This window comes from Haliotis cracherodii, unplaced genomic scaffold, assembly GCF_022045235.1.
Source record: "Haliotis cracherodii isolate W230 unplaced genomic scaffold, xgHalCrac1.p SCAF_2, whole genome shotgun sequence".
Lineage (NCBI taxonomy): Eukaryota > Metazoa > Mollusca > Gastropoda > Lepetellida > Haliotidae > Haliotis > Haliotis cracherodii.
In genome coordinates, this window is record NW_027266275.1 from 36,288,948 (window position 1) to 36,304,248 (window position 15,301).

The 15,301-nt window shown below is 38.3% G+C and overlaps 1 protein-coding gene across 2 annotated transcripts; it reads left to right on the plus strand.

Annotated features, from left to right (window-relative positions):
* Positions 1 to 40: 40 nt before the first annotated feature.
* Positions 41 to 14,373, plus strand: LOC139468049 (small COPII coat GTPase SAR1-like). Of its 2 annotated transcripts, none has more exons than XM_071249743.1 (7): positions 41 to 176; positions 2,293 to 2,351; positions 4,235 to 4,354; positions 10,614 to 10,679; positions 11,901 to 12,004; positions 12,569 to 12,700; positions 13,557 to 14,373. In XM_071249743.1, exons 2-7 carry the CDS (start codon positions 2,303 to 2,305, stop codon positions 13,671 to 13,673), a joined length of 588 nt encoding a protein of 195 aa, XP_071105844.1. In that variant the 5' UTR covers positions 41 to 176; positions 2,293 to 2,302; the 3' UTR covers positions 13,674 to 14,373. The 2 variants fall into 2 exon arrangements, with proteins under 2 accessions (XP_071105844.1, XP_071105843.1); XM_071249742.1 differs by lacking the exon at positions 4,235 to 4,354 and adding an exon at positions 7,395 to 7,514.
* The last annotated feature ends 928 nt before the right edge of the window (positions 14,374 to 15,301 follow it).

Sequence of the window (15,301 nt, forward strand, 5' to 3'; positions counted from 1 at the left end):
GTCAACCAATTGCAGTGTTCGACTCTCTGGCTCAGGAAGTACGTCACGGGCACGTCGATGCAGCCATTTTGTGTCACGTATTTGCTATCCAAAAGATAGAGAACTTATAAATCCACATCCTCTGATACACTTACACTCGGGTCCTCATATTCGATAATATTAGGTCAGAGAGACAAGTAAGTATAGGATCTTATTTTTGTATAATATCTACTCTTCATATTTCATCTTTCAACCACCTTGTGTCCAATGTTTGACGTGGTTTTTGAAGTAATTTTTTAACAGCTTTTTGCCAGTCATCATATTGATATAGGGTTACCTTCACCTATTCTATCAACGTGTTATATAATTTAAGTAGTAAGTCTTAAACGCGAACAGTTACAGTTTCTTTCATTGAGGCCGTACCATTTTCTGTACCAAAGACGTTGCAAATGCCACATGATATACAGCTGTATACTGCGTGTTTATTGCGTGTTTATTTTGTCACGTTGAACTCGCACAAGTATGTTTTCTGGCGATTTAATGTTCCCTGTTACATGATTAAATAACATATAGCGACGTTATTAGACTTTATTGGGAAGGAACATGAACTATTTAGGGGATTTGTTTTTCTAAACTTGATAGGTGAAGCGGGTATGCATGTTATCACTGACAGCAACATATGTTAGTTTTTAACTTTAATTATTCTTGTTTTACTCATATAGCTAGGAAACAAATCCAGGTACAGAAGAATGATAAACCTGTACAACATTGTGGAAATTATGACTGGTACATGTGTTTTGGCCAGTCAGTTTTGATGTTATTGTTGACAATGACACTTGTATCAAAGGATATACATAAAGATAATAGTATCACAATGATCATTGAATTTGGATTGATGTTATAAATTTTTACTTGTCAATCACTAAACACATGGCTTTTTAGATAATGATTCAGTATTTTAGTTGTGGCAAAAACATTATTATCATGATTATGTCTTTAAAGTTAAAACATGGCAAGAGGTCCAAAATTTTACTTAAAATTAATTTTATCTACAGATTTTTGATATATCAATAACACAATAACCCCCCATAATAGTATTAATCTGTTAATACTTATAATGAACACTACTTTACATTCATGACATGAATACCAGGTATACGCATTGATCTGACTGAGAAGAGTGCATATAGGAGACATGCCCACATGTTTGTATTTGATGACTGAACTTGTGACCTAGTTAAGGTTCTTTCATCATACACATTCAATCATTCTTAGAGAATGTGGGTTGGCTTGTTCAATGGGATATTTTTGTATATTGTCCCCTTTATATCTTGGTTGATCATGAGTAGTGTTTGAAATTAATAGGGACCTTTATATTTGCTGCTAGTTCCTTAAATTTTTATGCTAAACCTCGAACACTGGTTGGCATAGTTCGAATGGTTAACCCCTTGGCTAAAGCATTGTTTATCATGGTAGGCAGCTATAGCATCATGCTGGCCTTGGAGTTGCCCAGTTGTTAAAGCGTTTGTTCTAATCATACCAAAGACCCAGGTTTGATTCTCAACACGGTTGAAATGTGTGAAGGCCATATTATGGTTTATGCTTGCTAAGAACCAGATATCAATATTTTTTTTGTATGTTGATTCACTTTTCTCTGGTAGATTGTTATGTTGCAATAAGTGGTGTAAGAATCAGTCTCATTAAAATCAGATCTTAGTTCTCGCTATCGCTAAACAATGATCTGAGGACATCCCATTACGGGCCACGTCAGAACTACCTTTCGTGAATTTTGACCGACCAATGAAATGACTGACAAGAAATCAACATTGGCCAATCAGAAGGCAGCTTTCTTGAGCTTTACTGCGACTACGCTCCAAAACATTTTTTGATGTATTCTCGATTAAACAAATTCAGACTGATAAGAAGAACATTCTGGAATGGCTTATAGATGGCCTAGATTGTATGGATATAATCATAAAACCCTTAACTGTCGTTTTGAATACCCCGTGTTAAATATTTCGTGGTTGCATGATTAGAAATCACATTCCGACTGTCACTTTCATGATCTGGTAAGCGACGCTCTGATTGATCGGATGAAAGGTCATTCTGACGTGACCCTTAATGGGATGTCCTCAGATCATTGTTTAGCGATAGCGAGAACTAAGGTCTGATTTCAATGAGATTGTGTAAGAATGGGATACATGATATCAAAATTACTGAAAAACATTATGCAGGCATGACAATAATCACAGCCCATAACCATGTTTATCATTGTTTATAGTCATGATAATAGGTTCTGATTTCCATTTTCAGGCAATTCAAGATGTTCACCTATTTATGGGATATGGTGTCCGGTGTATTAAATTATTTAGGTAAGTATTATAAAAAATATGAAACCTTTTCAATAAGCACCAACATCCAATGGAAATTAGCATTTAGATTATCTGTGAATTTAAAAAAATAATAATAGTGGTTTAAGCATGTTAAGACAATACACTTGGAGCACATTGTCACTCATCTTCTCGAGGCAAGAGAGTTAACTGACTATAAATGTCCAGCCGAACTAGGCTGGAATTACTGGTCTCGATCGTAGTGCCACCAGTGGCTATTACATGTTATGTGCCTTCTATGTCTCTCCTATGGATCATTCAGATTCCGTGTCTTGTTTCACTTGCATTTGCATCAAACAAAATGGTGGCGCCCGGGCAAGACGATCTGATCGATAATCAAGATCCATACTGTGATAAAACGGGTCTTACACCACAAAGTGCATCAAATCGAGCAAGCACTGTGATTAAAAAATGTAAAGATTTGGAAAATATCTGTTGACGAGTTGTCCGTGCACATGCTTTGTAAATCCTGCAATCGACCGAAATCTTCACGAAAAGTTTACAAACTGGATTTCAATTATGTTACACGATTTTGATTGGATTGTGCATAGACTCGTTAGTCCAGCCTAAATATAACTCCATTAAACCAGCGTAGTTCGGCAAGGGTGGAAACTGGAACTTTATAGTCAGTTGACACTCTTGTTTCGAGAAGATGATTGCCACTGAACTGATGTCATCCGATGGAGTTGAGTTTCTGTATCTCTTACTTATGTGGTACCCTGGTTAATATGACAATCAATTCCACAAGAATATAAGTATCTAAACTAGACTCCTGGACAGGGAAAGTTGGTGGTTCAATCTTTTGGCTGCGTCATTACCAGAAGTCATTGTAAGATGGTACTTGTTGTTACCCTGCCTGGCGTGTGGCATTAAAGGGATAAAGCAAGTACTGGCTGGCTCAGTGTGGTGTGTCTGTGTAGGGTATCCATGTTGAACTGCGGAATGGTGTTTCAGTGGTCTACCAGCCTATAAAACTGGTATTTGTCAGCCACATACACATGCATGTATCTCGCAATAGAAGTGAAATAATCTTCAACGCAATCTTAACATGCTTAAACCCCATTTCACCTCTCCCTCAAAAGAAATGCTCCTGCTACCCATTAAGCTTTTGTCAGTGGTTAAATTTATTCTTTATCCTTCATTCAATGTGTGGCTGATCCTCTTTAGGGGGGCGGTCGGGTAGCCTGGTGGTTAAAGCGTTCGCTCGTCACGCCGAAGACCCGGGTTCGATTCCCAACATGGGTACAATGTGTGAAGCCCATTTCTGGTGCCCCCCGCCGTGATATTGCTGGAATATTGCTAAAAGCGGCGTAAAACCATACTCACTCACTCACTCACTCCTCTTTAGGGTCGGGGATTTCGGTTTGAGAAAAGCCATTTATTTTGTTCACATCTATCCCTGAATACTACATTGCTTTGAAGGGGAGGCTTGGTTCCACTGACACATTGTGAACCTATTTCCAGTCTTTTCAAGACATTATAATTGATACACTCTGTGATATTGAGACATTTTCATTTATTGCTTTATTCAGCAACATCACAAGGTTTGATTGTGCAGACATGTAATGTAGTGTTGGAATTACTCAATAAAACTTTGCTAAATATCCTGAGCATATTTCCTCAGACCAGCGGCAAAACTTTTATATTGCATCTGTAATACATTAACAGTGTTAGAAATTAAGGGGTTTTCTTTAGATCTGCTGTACAGCTTTAATCTTGGGTCCCCTAAAACTTTTAACATTTAGAGTTATGTCACTGGTTCTTTAGTTTGACTTTCAAACACTCCATTAAGAATCTCTGTTTGCTGTCATGTGGGAATTTATTTCATTCAATCTTTCAAGTGAATGTCATTGCTACCTATCCAGGCTTCGGCAAGAAATCAGGCAAACTAATATTTCTTGGTTTGGACAATGCTGGTAAGACTACCTTGCTTAGCGTGTTGAAGGAGGGGCACCTGACCCAGCCTGTCCCCACACTCCACCCCAGTAAGTACAAGGTCTTCGAGGAGTGTTGGCTGTGATGCATGATAATAGCTAAACCCATGACTGAAATGTGCTAATATGGCTTCCCTACTAAGTAAGCATGTGAGAAACTGTTATGCTTGAGTTTGTAGCACTTTTAATTGATTGGTGTGTACAAAGTGGATCCTATGTCCTGTTGTGAGGCAAGTGCAGGTACTGATGCAGAGTCCACTGTGGATCTGTATGTGGAGTCACTGTTGGGTTATCATGGTTATAATACAATTTGAAATAGGTGCTAAGTTTGGATACATGGTAAGTCTGCATACAATGACTTGGACATTCTTGAGTTAAAGCTGGCAATGGGATATAATGATTTGCACGTACAACCATGACAACTATTCCATGTTTACTCAACATGCTCAAAGGCATTCCATATCTACAGGCTATCTCTATATAGGTGTATTTCTACGGATTCACCGTGACACTTTAGTTGTTTTACTTAGCTGATATTTTGGGAGCCCTGTTCCTCAATCATAAGGCTTGAACTCGGCCATTTATCTAACCACTGACATGTATAGTTCAGGTATAATTTAAAAAATGCATTTCAAATAATATTCTTAAAGTAGCATTTGTTAGATATGTTAGATATTGCCACAGATATAAGACAAAATAATCCTGAATTCTGAAATGCTTTGAAATGAACGATAAGTCTATTCGGTTTTGGTCAAATGGCATACAGTACAGTTGAAACTTCAATGTTTTGATGAAATGAATGGTTGTACATATATCAACCATTGAGGTTGTTTCATTTTAGACACTTCTATGGAAGAATGTCATGTTTGCAATAATTTCCATTTGTGCATATTTAAGCCAAGCTGTTAGTGTTAGTATAGCAATTTCCTTGACAGTGAAGGCTGTGTCTGACACACCTGTATCAAATCACAGCTGTTGTCACCTGCCTTGTGTACGTGCGAACAGGCTCTTCACGTTCACAGTATCTGTCTCAGTCTGGGATGACCACACACGGTTAAAGTGAAGGGAATAAAATATCTTAACTTGTCATTTTAAATAATTTGATGTCCATGCTTCCTACCATTTTCATAAAGAAAGTTCAGTTCGGTAGAAACGGGCTCAGAGATTGATTTGGTTCCAAAGTAACATCACCGGGCTGAGTATAAATTAGCATGTTGGAATACTTTGCAATTCTGTCCAACCCATGTTGCACCTGCTTGGGATGTGTCCATCACATACTTGATGTGTTATGTTTTGTATAGCACAGTATGTGCAGTATGTGTGATTGAGGGGACTAAACATGCTATAGATACTACGGTTGTCATGATTCACCAATGCATTGGAAATTTACACCAGACAATGCAGTAGATGATATGTCTACCATTTATCTATTCATGTTTTAATTCTGTATCAATTTTGTAATTTTGGTAATGATATACTTGTAGTAGAATAGCATATCAATAGTTACTTACATGATGGATATGTCTTGATGACATTTGTCTCTTGAGACATCACTACATGTGAGCGTATCGTGCACTTCGGAAAAACACCAGTAGTACAAACACACCAGTAGTATAAGCGCGACCAGGAAAGTCATGACGATGAAAAGGATGGTAGTGTTCTTATGTGACTTAAGTCTTGTATTGGTCTAAATTGATAACCAGGTAATGTGTGAAGCCCATTTCTGGTGTCCCCCGCCGTGATATTGCTGGAATATTGCTAAAAGTGGCGTAAAACCAAACTCACTCACTGATAACCAGGTTCCCTTAAACCCCTGTTTCATCAAATTACAGCCCACACCAGTGAAAGTTATAAATTTCCAAATAGGGCATTACATGTAGCATGTTTACATTGAACCCAATTTTTAGCCATTTAAGCTTACTGACCTGGCTGAGTACTTCTTGAATTATTCATCCTTTTGATGTAACATGATGCACTCAGAACAGCTGGTCTCATTAAGTGTGGATTTAATTTCATCTGTTGTAAATGATAGTGTGGCTTTAATTTTCAGCTATTGCAAATTATAGTATGGTTTTATTTCAGTTATTGCTTTTGAGGGCCACTTTGTGATATTACCATGTCTCGGTTGTGATACAGTACTCTGTGGAATATATGAAAACCTGACCCCAGGAAGGTCTATTCATGTTATACATGTTCCATCATCAAAGTGAATAACAAAAGGCACCCCATGGGGACCTGTATTGGAATAGATCCCCCATGCTGATAGCGGCTAAATTGGATCTCATGGTCAGACCCATAGACTGTTGATTCAGCTTGCAACATTAATAGCCACTAGTCAAATGCCAAAGTCTAGCAAAAAATATCTGGTCTAGTGAAATCAGCAGTTTCTAGCCTATAAACAAAGACTAAAGTATTCTGAAATTGCTGTAAAATACAAGATTGATCTCATAGGTTTTGATGGTTGCATGTTATTCTACATGGAAGCACTTTGTTTAAAATATACCAATATTCAATACATTTGAGTCAATTGCAATACCATTTACTTGAGAACACTTGTACTTACTTTCAGAAATAATCAATTTAACTGGGTGTAAATAACTGTTAGGTTTGAAAATTAATTCATAATTGCCATGCCAATATACACCATGTACACAGTACCCTTGTATATACTTGTATAATTTTGGTTGGATACATGGCCTTGTGTTATCAGACTTGTATCATGACAATGCAAGTTTTTGTGATACATCAAATCGTTGCCATATTTTTACAACCCTAATGGTCCTTGAAGACATGTAATACATTCTTACACTAATCTTAGTAATAACAGAATGAAGCTTGGCCTTGTTAGAATGCAGTGTTTGAAGTTAAACATGAGATTCAAGGGGTCCTGGTCTACAGATCCCAATACTACAGCTGAAAACCTCAAGAACCCCCTGACTCTCCATTTTGAACACTGGACTGTACCCCTGTTTCCCAGCAAGGTTGTCTGTGTGTTTGTTTGCATCGGCTTCATCCCATGTAAGTATGGTGGAGACCAGTGCAGCATGGGTGCATTTTGCCAGTGTTGAGCATGCTGTTTCTTTTGTTGTAGGTTTATATAAAAAGTCTGGTAAACTGGTATTCCTGGGTCTAGACAATGCTGGCAAGACTACCCTGCTTCACATGCTCAAAGACGACAGAATGGCACAGCATGTTCCCACCCTGCATCCAAGTAAGACCCTAACATCACAAACAGCATCCTTGATAAGCCAGTGTAACACATCTCCAGAAGATAAGACGTATACTGAGTTCCTTTCGCCACCATGTTTTGTTTTGAGTGTGGTTTCAAATATCAGAATGCTAAAAATAACCGTCCAGTGAAATTATCCTGTTTCATCATGTTCATGATTGAAAGAGGTTGCAGGACTTATGTATCCCGTCCATACAGCAGAAACGTCTTGTTGGATAGGAATGATGAGGACTTCCGTTCGTCTTTGTTCTCAAAACTTTTTTTCCAGCTAAAAGTTAATCTTCTATCAGTTTGACTTGTTTCAATATGTCCATGGCTTGCTCAGGCAGGGCAGCGACTTTGACTGTACATTTATGTTTGACTCACATTTAAATCAGCATTTTGATCGGTTGTTGGTTTCAAGTTCATGACATTCTGTGCTAAGTTAGTGATAAGAGAGTTGCAGCTGGTGACGTCAGTTCTGAAACAAAGCTATTACGGCGAATGGGTCCAGGGTTTTTTCCTGATAGATAAGAGATTTACTTCACTGGGTTATCGAGGATGCACAAACAGTAGGCGGTAGTGACAAGGGACGCTGGCTGTATCCTGATACCACGGATCAGGGTTACAGTCCACAGTTTCAGTGTATGATTGGTATTTAACATACCTGTAGTAAGGGACATCTAGTGAATTTTTTTAATCTTGTCAGCTCAGCTGTCTTCTTGTCACTTTGTCGACTGGGTATGAGAACTTGTATCATGTGTAGGTGCTCTGCATCAATACCTGTGGTATCGATTAAGGTGGTAGAACTACTTGACGATTGATTTATGAAGTCAGGTGTTGACTAGAAGAAATACTAACTTGTCTAGTCAACAAAGTTCGAATCAAAAACTGATTATATACATTATGCCGTGGTACGTCAACATGTGTAAAACTTCATTTGTGTGTTGTCTAGAAATCAAGGTATAAGATAATGAATGTAGTCGGTATCTGAATATTTGGTATTTGTACATGTTGTATCCAGTCGTCAAATTAAAAAAAATATGTACCGGGGTAAATGATGCATTTTCAACGACTAGTGAAGAAAATTACATTTTAGAACAACTTCATGTTTTATAGATAAGATCTGTGGGGTATTCCCAGACTCTTCTTGAAGGCAAAACTTATCTCAGTCCAGGTGTCATAACCATTTAATCAGCTGTTACTAGGCAACAATATCTTTCTATCAATTCTCTTGTGCCTACAATAATGCATATTGTAAAGTTGATATTTGCACTTTGTGCATATTGTAAAGTTGATATTTGCACTTTGTGACATGGCTATTTAAGTATTTCAAAACCTGATCATTGTGAGGTTACCATGGCTACAGACCAGAGTTATTTTCATGGAAGCATCCAGCTGCATCCAAAATATTCTGATCACATGTCTTAAGAGTTACTTACTGTCATGAATATGACAGATGTTATTATCTATGCATGCTTTGTGCATATGACAACCTAACCAAATAAGTCTTGCTGATTATTAACCTGCCACCTTAGTCACCATTATCTGTATATAACATACATGTCAGTTACTATAAACATAGGATAGCTAAGTGAGTTGTGTCCCTTCGATGTGCCAGGATTGGTAAGTCCTAGGTTCAAATTCCAGACTCCCCACCCCCACATGCAGATCATTATCATAGGCCTGGCATTAATATAGCCATGCTTGTGTGTTTACCCACAGTGGAAAATGTTTACAATTTGGGCCATGTTGGGCTTTAAACATGTATATGTACCGGTAACTGAACATAGCTTGTAAGGGAATAAACCCAACTCATTCACTATTAAAATGAACAGCCATGCTGCTGCCAGAGAAGATGTTTCATTGAGTCTGACACCATTTTTTGTGTTTAAAAAATTAATATTGCCTTGAAGTCTTAGAGAATTGTACAATGCTGTAAGTGCAGAAATTATGCTGTGTGTCCAATCAGACATTGATGGTGAGGAATCTGACACAGGAATCTAATTCCTTCCTGACCTAGTGCTTGCACATTAGAAACGAATGTGTGTTTAGTATGTTTGACTAACTGATGCAGCCATGCATGTACAACTAATATAACTGGTTGTGTATTCAGTTAGGAAACAAAATACTTATTTGGCCACTAGATGTAAAAATGCCAGCATGTGTTTGTAATTCATTAATGTGGTAAACATCGTTAACAAGCCTGGCGTGTGTTTCAGTAATGAATTGTGGCTCCAGATGTTCATTTCATTAAATATCAGTCACCTTGGTAACAGTCTCTGTGACATGGTTTATCTCTTTTACAGAACGAGAATATATGCAGAATATAGATATCTAAATTGGTGTAAAATATACCAGTTGCCCATTTTTGCTTTTACTGTAATTTACCATTTCTTCCAATTATGATTTTCATGATTATTTATTAACTTACCTGTATGTATTTTAGTTTTACTTGTCTCTTGTTTGAAGTGTATCTATTGTATATTTGTGATGGTGATCACTGGCCTCGTTTTCTATAGGATGTGTCTGATCTGTATATTTTGAAGCGACAGTTTGGGTATATTTTCAATCTCATTAAAATCAGATCTTAGTTCTCGCTACCGCTAAACAAAGATCTGAGGACATCCCATTAGGGGTCACGTCAGAACAACCTTTCACCGATCAATCAGTGCATGCTTACCAGATCATGAAAGTGACAGTCGGAATGTGATTTCTAATCATGCAACCTCAAAAACTTTAACACAGGGTATTCCGAACGATAGTTACTGGCTTAACGACTTAATCTTTACCATCTATTAGCCATTCCAGAATGTTCTTTTGTTCAGGTTTCACAATCTTAGTTGAGAATTTGTCCAAATATGTTTCGAAGCGTAGTCGCCAATTTGAAATTAGTGCCGTAAAGCTTGAGAAAACTGCCTTCTGATTGGCTGATGTCGACTTCTTGTCAGTCACTCCATTGGTTGGTCAAAGTTTGCGCAAGATTGGTCTGACGTGACCTTAATGGGGTGTTCTCAGATCTTTGTTTAGCGGTAGCGAGAACTAAGATCTGATTTGAATGAGATCGGGTATATTTTACAATTGTGATTGGTTTGTTCACAGCTTCAGAAGAACTCTCCATGGGGGGTATGAAATTCACGACCTTTGATCTTGGAGGACATAAACAAGGTGGGTTTGTGTCAAGTTTGTCATATAAACATCCATACCAACTGATTAATAACATTATTGATTACTTTATGTGTTAGAGATTCTATACAGGTGTATACATATACTAAACATCATTCAGTAATCCTTTTTTGGTTTCTGTGTTTCAGTATGTGTATGTCACTTTGCAAACTGAAACAAATGTTTCGTCAGAAAATATGTAATATATAACCGTACATCCACAGGACTTGTCCAATTATTGATTGATTGCTGTTCAATGGCTTCGATTGATCAATTTATCCGCCAACACTTTGACAGTTCCTTGTAGACATTCATTCTCAATTGCTATGTGTGAAAAATGTTTGAATTGCCACTAAATGAGGGTGACAGTATGTGTGTACTATGTGTGTAAGTATATTAATGTGTATGTGCGACTGACATTGTGATATTACCCAATGCATAATAGCTGCAAGTTAATTATTAACTCGGCCCAAATGCTTAAAATTAAATTAAAGACATTTTGAAGCTTTGAAGCCCATGTTGAAAAAACCTGCAAAGTCAGTATCAAGTGTTGGGATGCATTGATGATGCATTATGACCCTTGTTCGGTCAGCTTCATATCCATGGTCATGGGTTTGACCTTGACCCTCTTGGGCATCCACATTCAGTTGACATGTGATGTGATCAAAATAGCATTCAAAGTGGCATGCAATGCAACCCTCTCACTCATGTACTGTGAAAGGTGACTCTGCTTGTCGTGAGAGGCAACTAACAGGATCGGGTGGTCAGGCTTGCTGACTTAGTTGATGCATGTCATCGTTTCTCATTTGCGTGGATTGATGCTCATGATGTCAATCCCTGGATTGCCTGGTCCAGACTCTATTGTTTACAGACCGCCGCCATATAGCTGGAATATTACTGAGTGCGGCGTTAAACAACAACCAACCAACCAACCAACCAACCATGTTCTAATACCATTTGCCCATATGCCTGAATTAGTACAAAGATGCTTCCCTTAGGTGTGCCAGAAACCTATGATCCATGGGTTTGAATCCCAGATTCTGAGTATGGTTCTTGGTTTGTGTGTTCCATGCATTTGCTCAATGGTTTCCAAACAGGTCAACATCTAAGGCCAGCATCACTTTGAACTTTCTGCCCACATTAGCTGACTCAGGATGTTATGACTGAAATATGCTTCAAGATGGCATTGAACTCTCACTCATTAATGATATATCCTGTTTACAGCCAGAAGAGTTTGGAAGGACTACTTTCCTGCTGTGGATGGAATTGTTTTCCTTATTGATGCCTACGATAGAGACCGATTTGCAGAGGCCAAGTCAGAACTTCACGTATGTATTACACTGTCATAAAATCATACCACAAATCAGCCTGCATTCAGTTGAACTGGACGATAGATTGTCAACTCAACATTGTTCATGTCGTTACGGCTATGGTCTATTGTGTCAAATTAAGAGAAGCAGTCCTCTATATATCAGGAAAGTTGGCTTTTTCTTTTTTCATATTTGTGAATCATAGTGGAATAGTTTGTGGAATAATATTTTTTTTGGTTTCAAATCCTCAATTTGGGACTCAGGTAACAATCAGTTCCGACTTATTGTAAGGAATCATTAGATGAGGTCTTCAATACTTCATTTGGTTTATAGCATGTCAACCAGACAAAAACTGATAATGTACAAACATATTAGAACCAAATGATCAATGATAAAATCCAAACTGTTTCGCAAAACTGCTGCTGCTGTTACAAGTATCTGAAATCCAGTTGATTGTCAAGACCTGCTACTGCAGCCCTGTCATAGCCTACTGGGAGAGACAAACACTTACAGTTGTACAGTGTCTGTATTCAAGTGGATGTAGTTGGTTGAGTCTGTACAGCTGATGTGTTTTGTTTGCAGAGTTTGCTGTCTGACGAGCAGGTGGCCCACGCCCCAGTGTTGATACTGGGCAACAAGATAGACAAACCTGGAGCTGCCAGTGAGGATGAGATCAGGGCAGTGTTTGAGCTGCATGGACACACCACAGGAAGGGTACGCATGGGTTACCTAGATATGATCCAGTGATTCAGATTGCCTGGGGACACAGGGCTAAAACATAACTCTCTGTAATGACTTGAAGGTTGCTCATGTTTTCTGTCACTGGTTGTCCGTATTTGATTATTTACAGGCCCTAGTGATAACTGATATAAGGGAAGTGTTGGTGCCTTTGTCCATTACATGTCATACTCATTGAGCTGTTGCTTGTTCTATACTACTCAAAAGAAGTTAAGTAGTAGAATAGAACAAGCAACAGCTCAATGAGAATGACATGTAATCGACAAAGGCATCAATATTTCTGTTATATCACTAATACTACTCAAAAGAAGTCATCCGCCATCATATAGTTGACCCGTGAAGATCCGGGGTAGAATAGTACTTCAGCAACCCATGCTTGCCTTCAAAGGTGACTAATCTTGTCGTAAGAGGCGACTAACGGTATCGGGTGGTCGGACTCGCTGACTTGGTCGATGCATATCATCATATCCCAATTGCGTGGATCAATGCTCATGATATTAATCTCTGGATTGTCTTGTCCAGACACGATTATTTACAGACCGCCGTCATATAGCTGAAATATTGCTGAGTGCAGCATTAAACAATAAATAAACAAACAAAAAAAGTTAAAGAACACCTGACATTTTGCATTTTTCTGTCATGACAGATTGACTATAGACATATTAACAAACTGAGTGTTTCTTAACATTTTTAAGTAGTCTGTATAAATGGTTTAGCCTGATGTATTTAGACATTTTCAGAGTAACAATGATCAACAACAAAAGCAAATAAATTATTTTGTGGCAGCAGGAAATGACTTCATGTGACATCCAAATGTGAATGTTTGTTTCAGGGACAGGTATCCAGAGGAGAACTTCCCTCGCGGCCAATGGAATTGTTTATGTGTAGTGTGTTGAAACGACAAGGGTATGGTGAAGGCTTCCGGTGGATGGCCCAGTACATCAACTGAAACTTGTGATTTCTAGGCAATATTCAATATGTGGCACGTAGGGATGGGTTCCATCGCGCCCTGGACAATGTCAGACTAATGATTCCTGATTTTTATAAGCCTATTTTGAAATTTGCATCTGTACATATACATTTTGAATGGTGGATTATATGAGTGTATGCCAACAGCAGTGGTGTGCCTGGAACGTTGCTTGCTATCGTAACATTCACATACAGCCTCCTGCTGCGTCCAAGATTCAGATTTGTCGTCATGTGCGACTACCTCGATGCAGTGAAGTGTTGTATGTCAGCATGTGGAATTAGGATGGACTTGATGTAGTGCTATTTGGGAGGAGCCAGTCCACAGCAAGGCTCTGGTGTAAACCACTGTTTAACTTGACCGTATTGAAGGCTTAAGAGATAAAGAAGAACGAATCAAATCTTGAAATGGTTGTGTTAGCCATCCGATTCATGACATGGAATAACACAAGTTAGTTTTCTACCCTCTACCATCTGAGACAAATTAACATGATACATCAAAGATTTTAACATCTGTTTTATTTGTGTACATTAATGTATGTATGGTAAATTCTTATTTGCTTGCTAAGACTATTTATTGTAGATTCTTGTAAATCCTCTCCGTTTCCTGACAACACCTCTGTACTATAGTGTTTCCATCATCAGGATATGCTCCTCTCTCAATAAAGATATATTTCCATGTACTGTGTGACTGTCATGTTGGGCTCTGGCATCATTGGCTTCACAAGCTGATGACATCCTTGAGACTGTATGATACGAAATTGTTTACAAGATTAAAAGTTGTTAAAACAGTAGTCTTTGTCGCATTTTTGGCTGAATTTCTTGTTTTTTGAAGAAATTAACATTTTGCAATGAACAAAACTAACGCTTTTGATTAATATTTTGTTCTTCGGCTTTTGATGTCATGTGTATGTTGTCAGTGAAAGGATTTTGATGAAAGATGGAGGGGGATGACACTATCCCCAACAGAAGGTGAAAGATGGTACTTGTTTTATCTTGCCTAGCGCTCGGCGTTAAGGGGAGAAAACAATGACTGGTCAGAGTATAATGTATAATGGGATTATCTCCTCCCCATATATTTACACTTGTGACAGCCCAACCCTTATTTGATATACTGTCTGCTCAACTTGTCAAGTTGTGGCCCTCACCAAATGTTGAGTAGAATATCTAATGGACAGTTAGTCACATTCGGGGTTGAAAACAATTATCAATATGGGGGCATGGGTGGCCCAGTTGTCTGAGGGGTTGCAATTCACTGTGCAGAGTTGCATCCCTTGGACATGCCAGAAACCTATGATTGTGGGTTCGAATCCCTGATCGCCCCAATTATGTTTCCAGGTTTGTCAGTACCATACCCGTGCTCGTAGGTTTCACCAAAGTGGTAAAGGTCTGAGACCTGCATCACTTTGGGCTTTCCTCCCACATTAAGCTAACACACCGTGAAATAACTGGAATACTGTTAAAAACGGCGTTAAACCCAACTCACTCAATTGGCAATATTGCCAAAATAACATCAAAATTTTTATGAGAAAAAATGTCTATTTGAAGGTAGACTTTGGGAGTATAGGACAGCCAATATGTACCATTCATCATGTATTCATCAATAAACAA

Excerpts from the sequence above, each read along its gene's own strand:
- LOC139468049 (XM_071249743.1), top strand. The coding sequence starts at position 2,303 with ATGTTCACCTATTTATGGGATATGGTGTCCGGTGTATTAAATTATTTA. Across the intron at positions 12,005-12,568 it reads AGGCCAAGTCAGAACTTCAC|AGTTTGCTGTCTGACGAGCA; the intron begins GTATGTATTACA and ends TTTTGTTTGCAG. Across the intron at positions 12,701-13,556 it reads ATGGACACACCACAGGAAGG|GGACAGGTATCCAGAGGAGA; the intron begins GTACGCATGGGT and ends TGTTTGTTTCAG.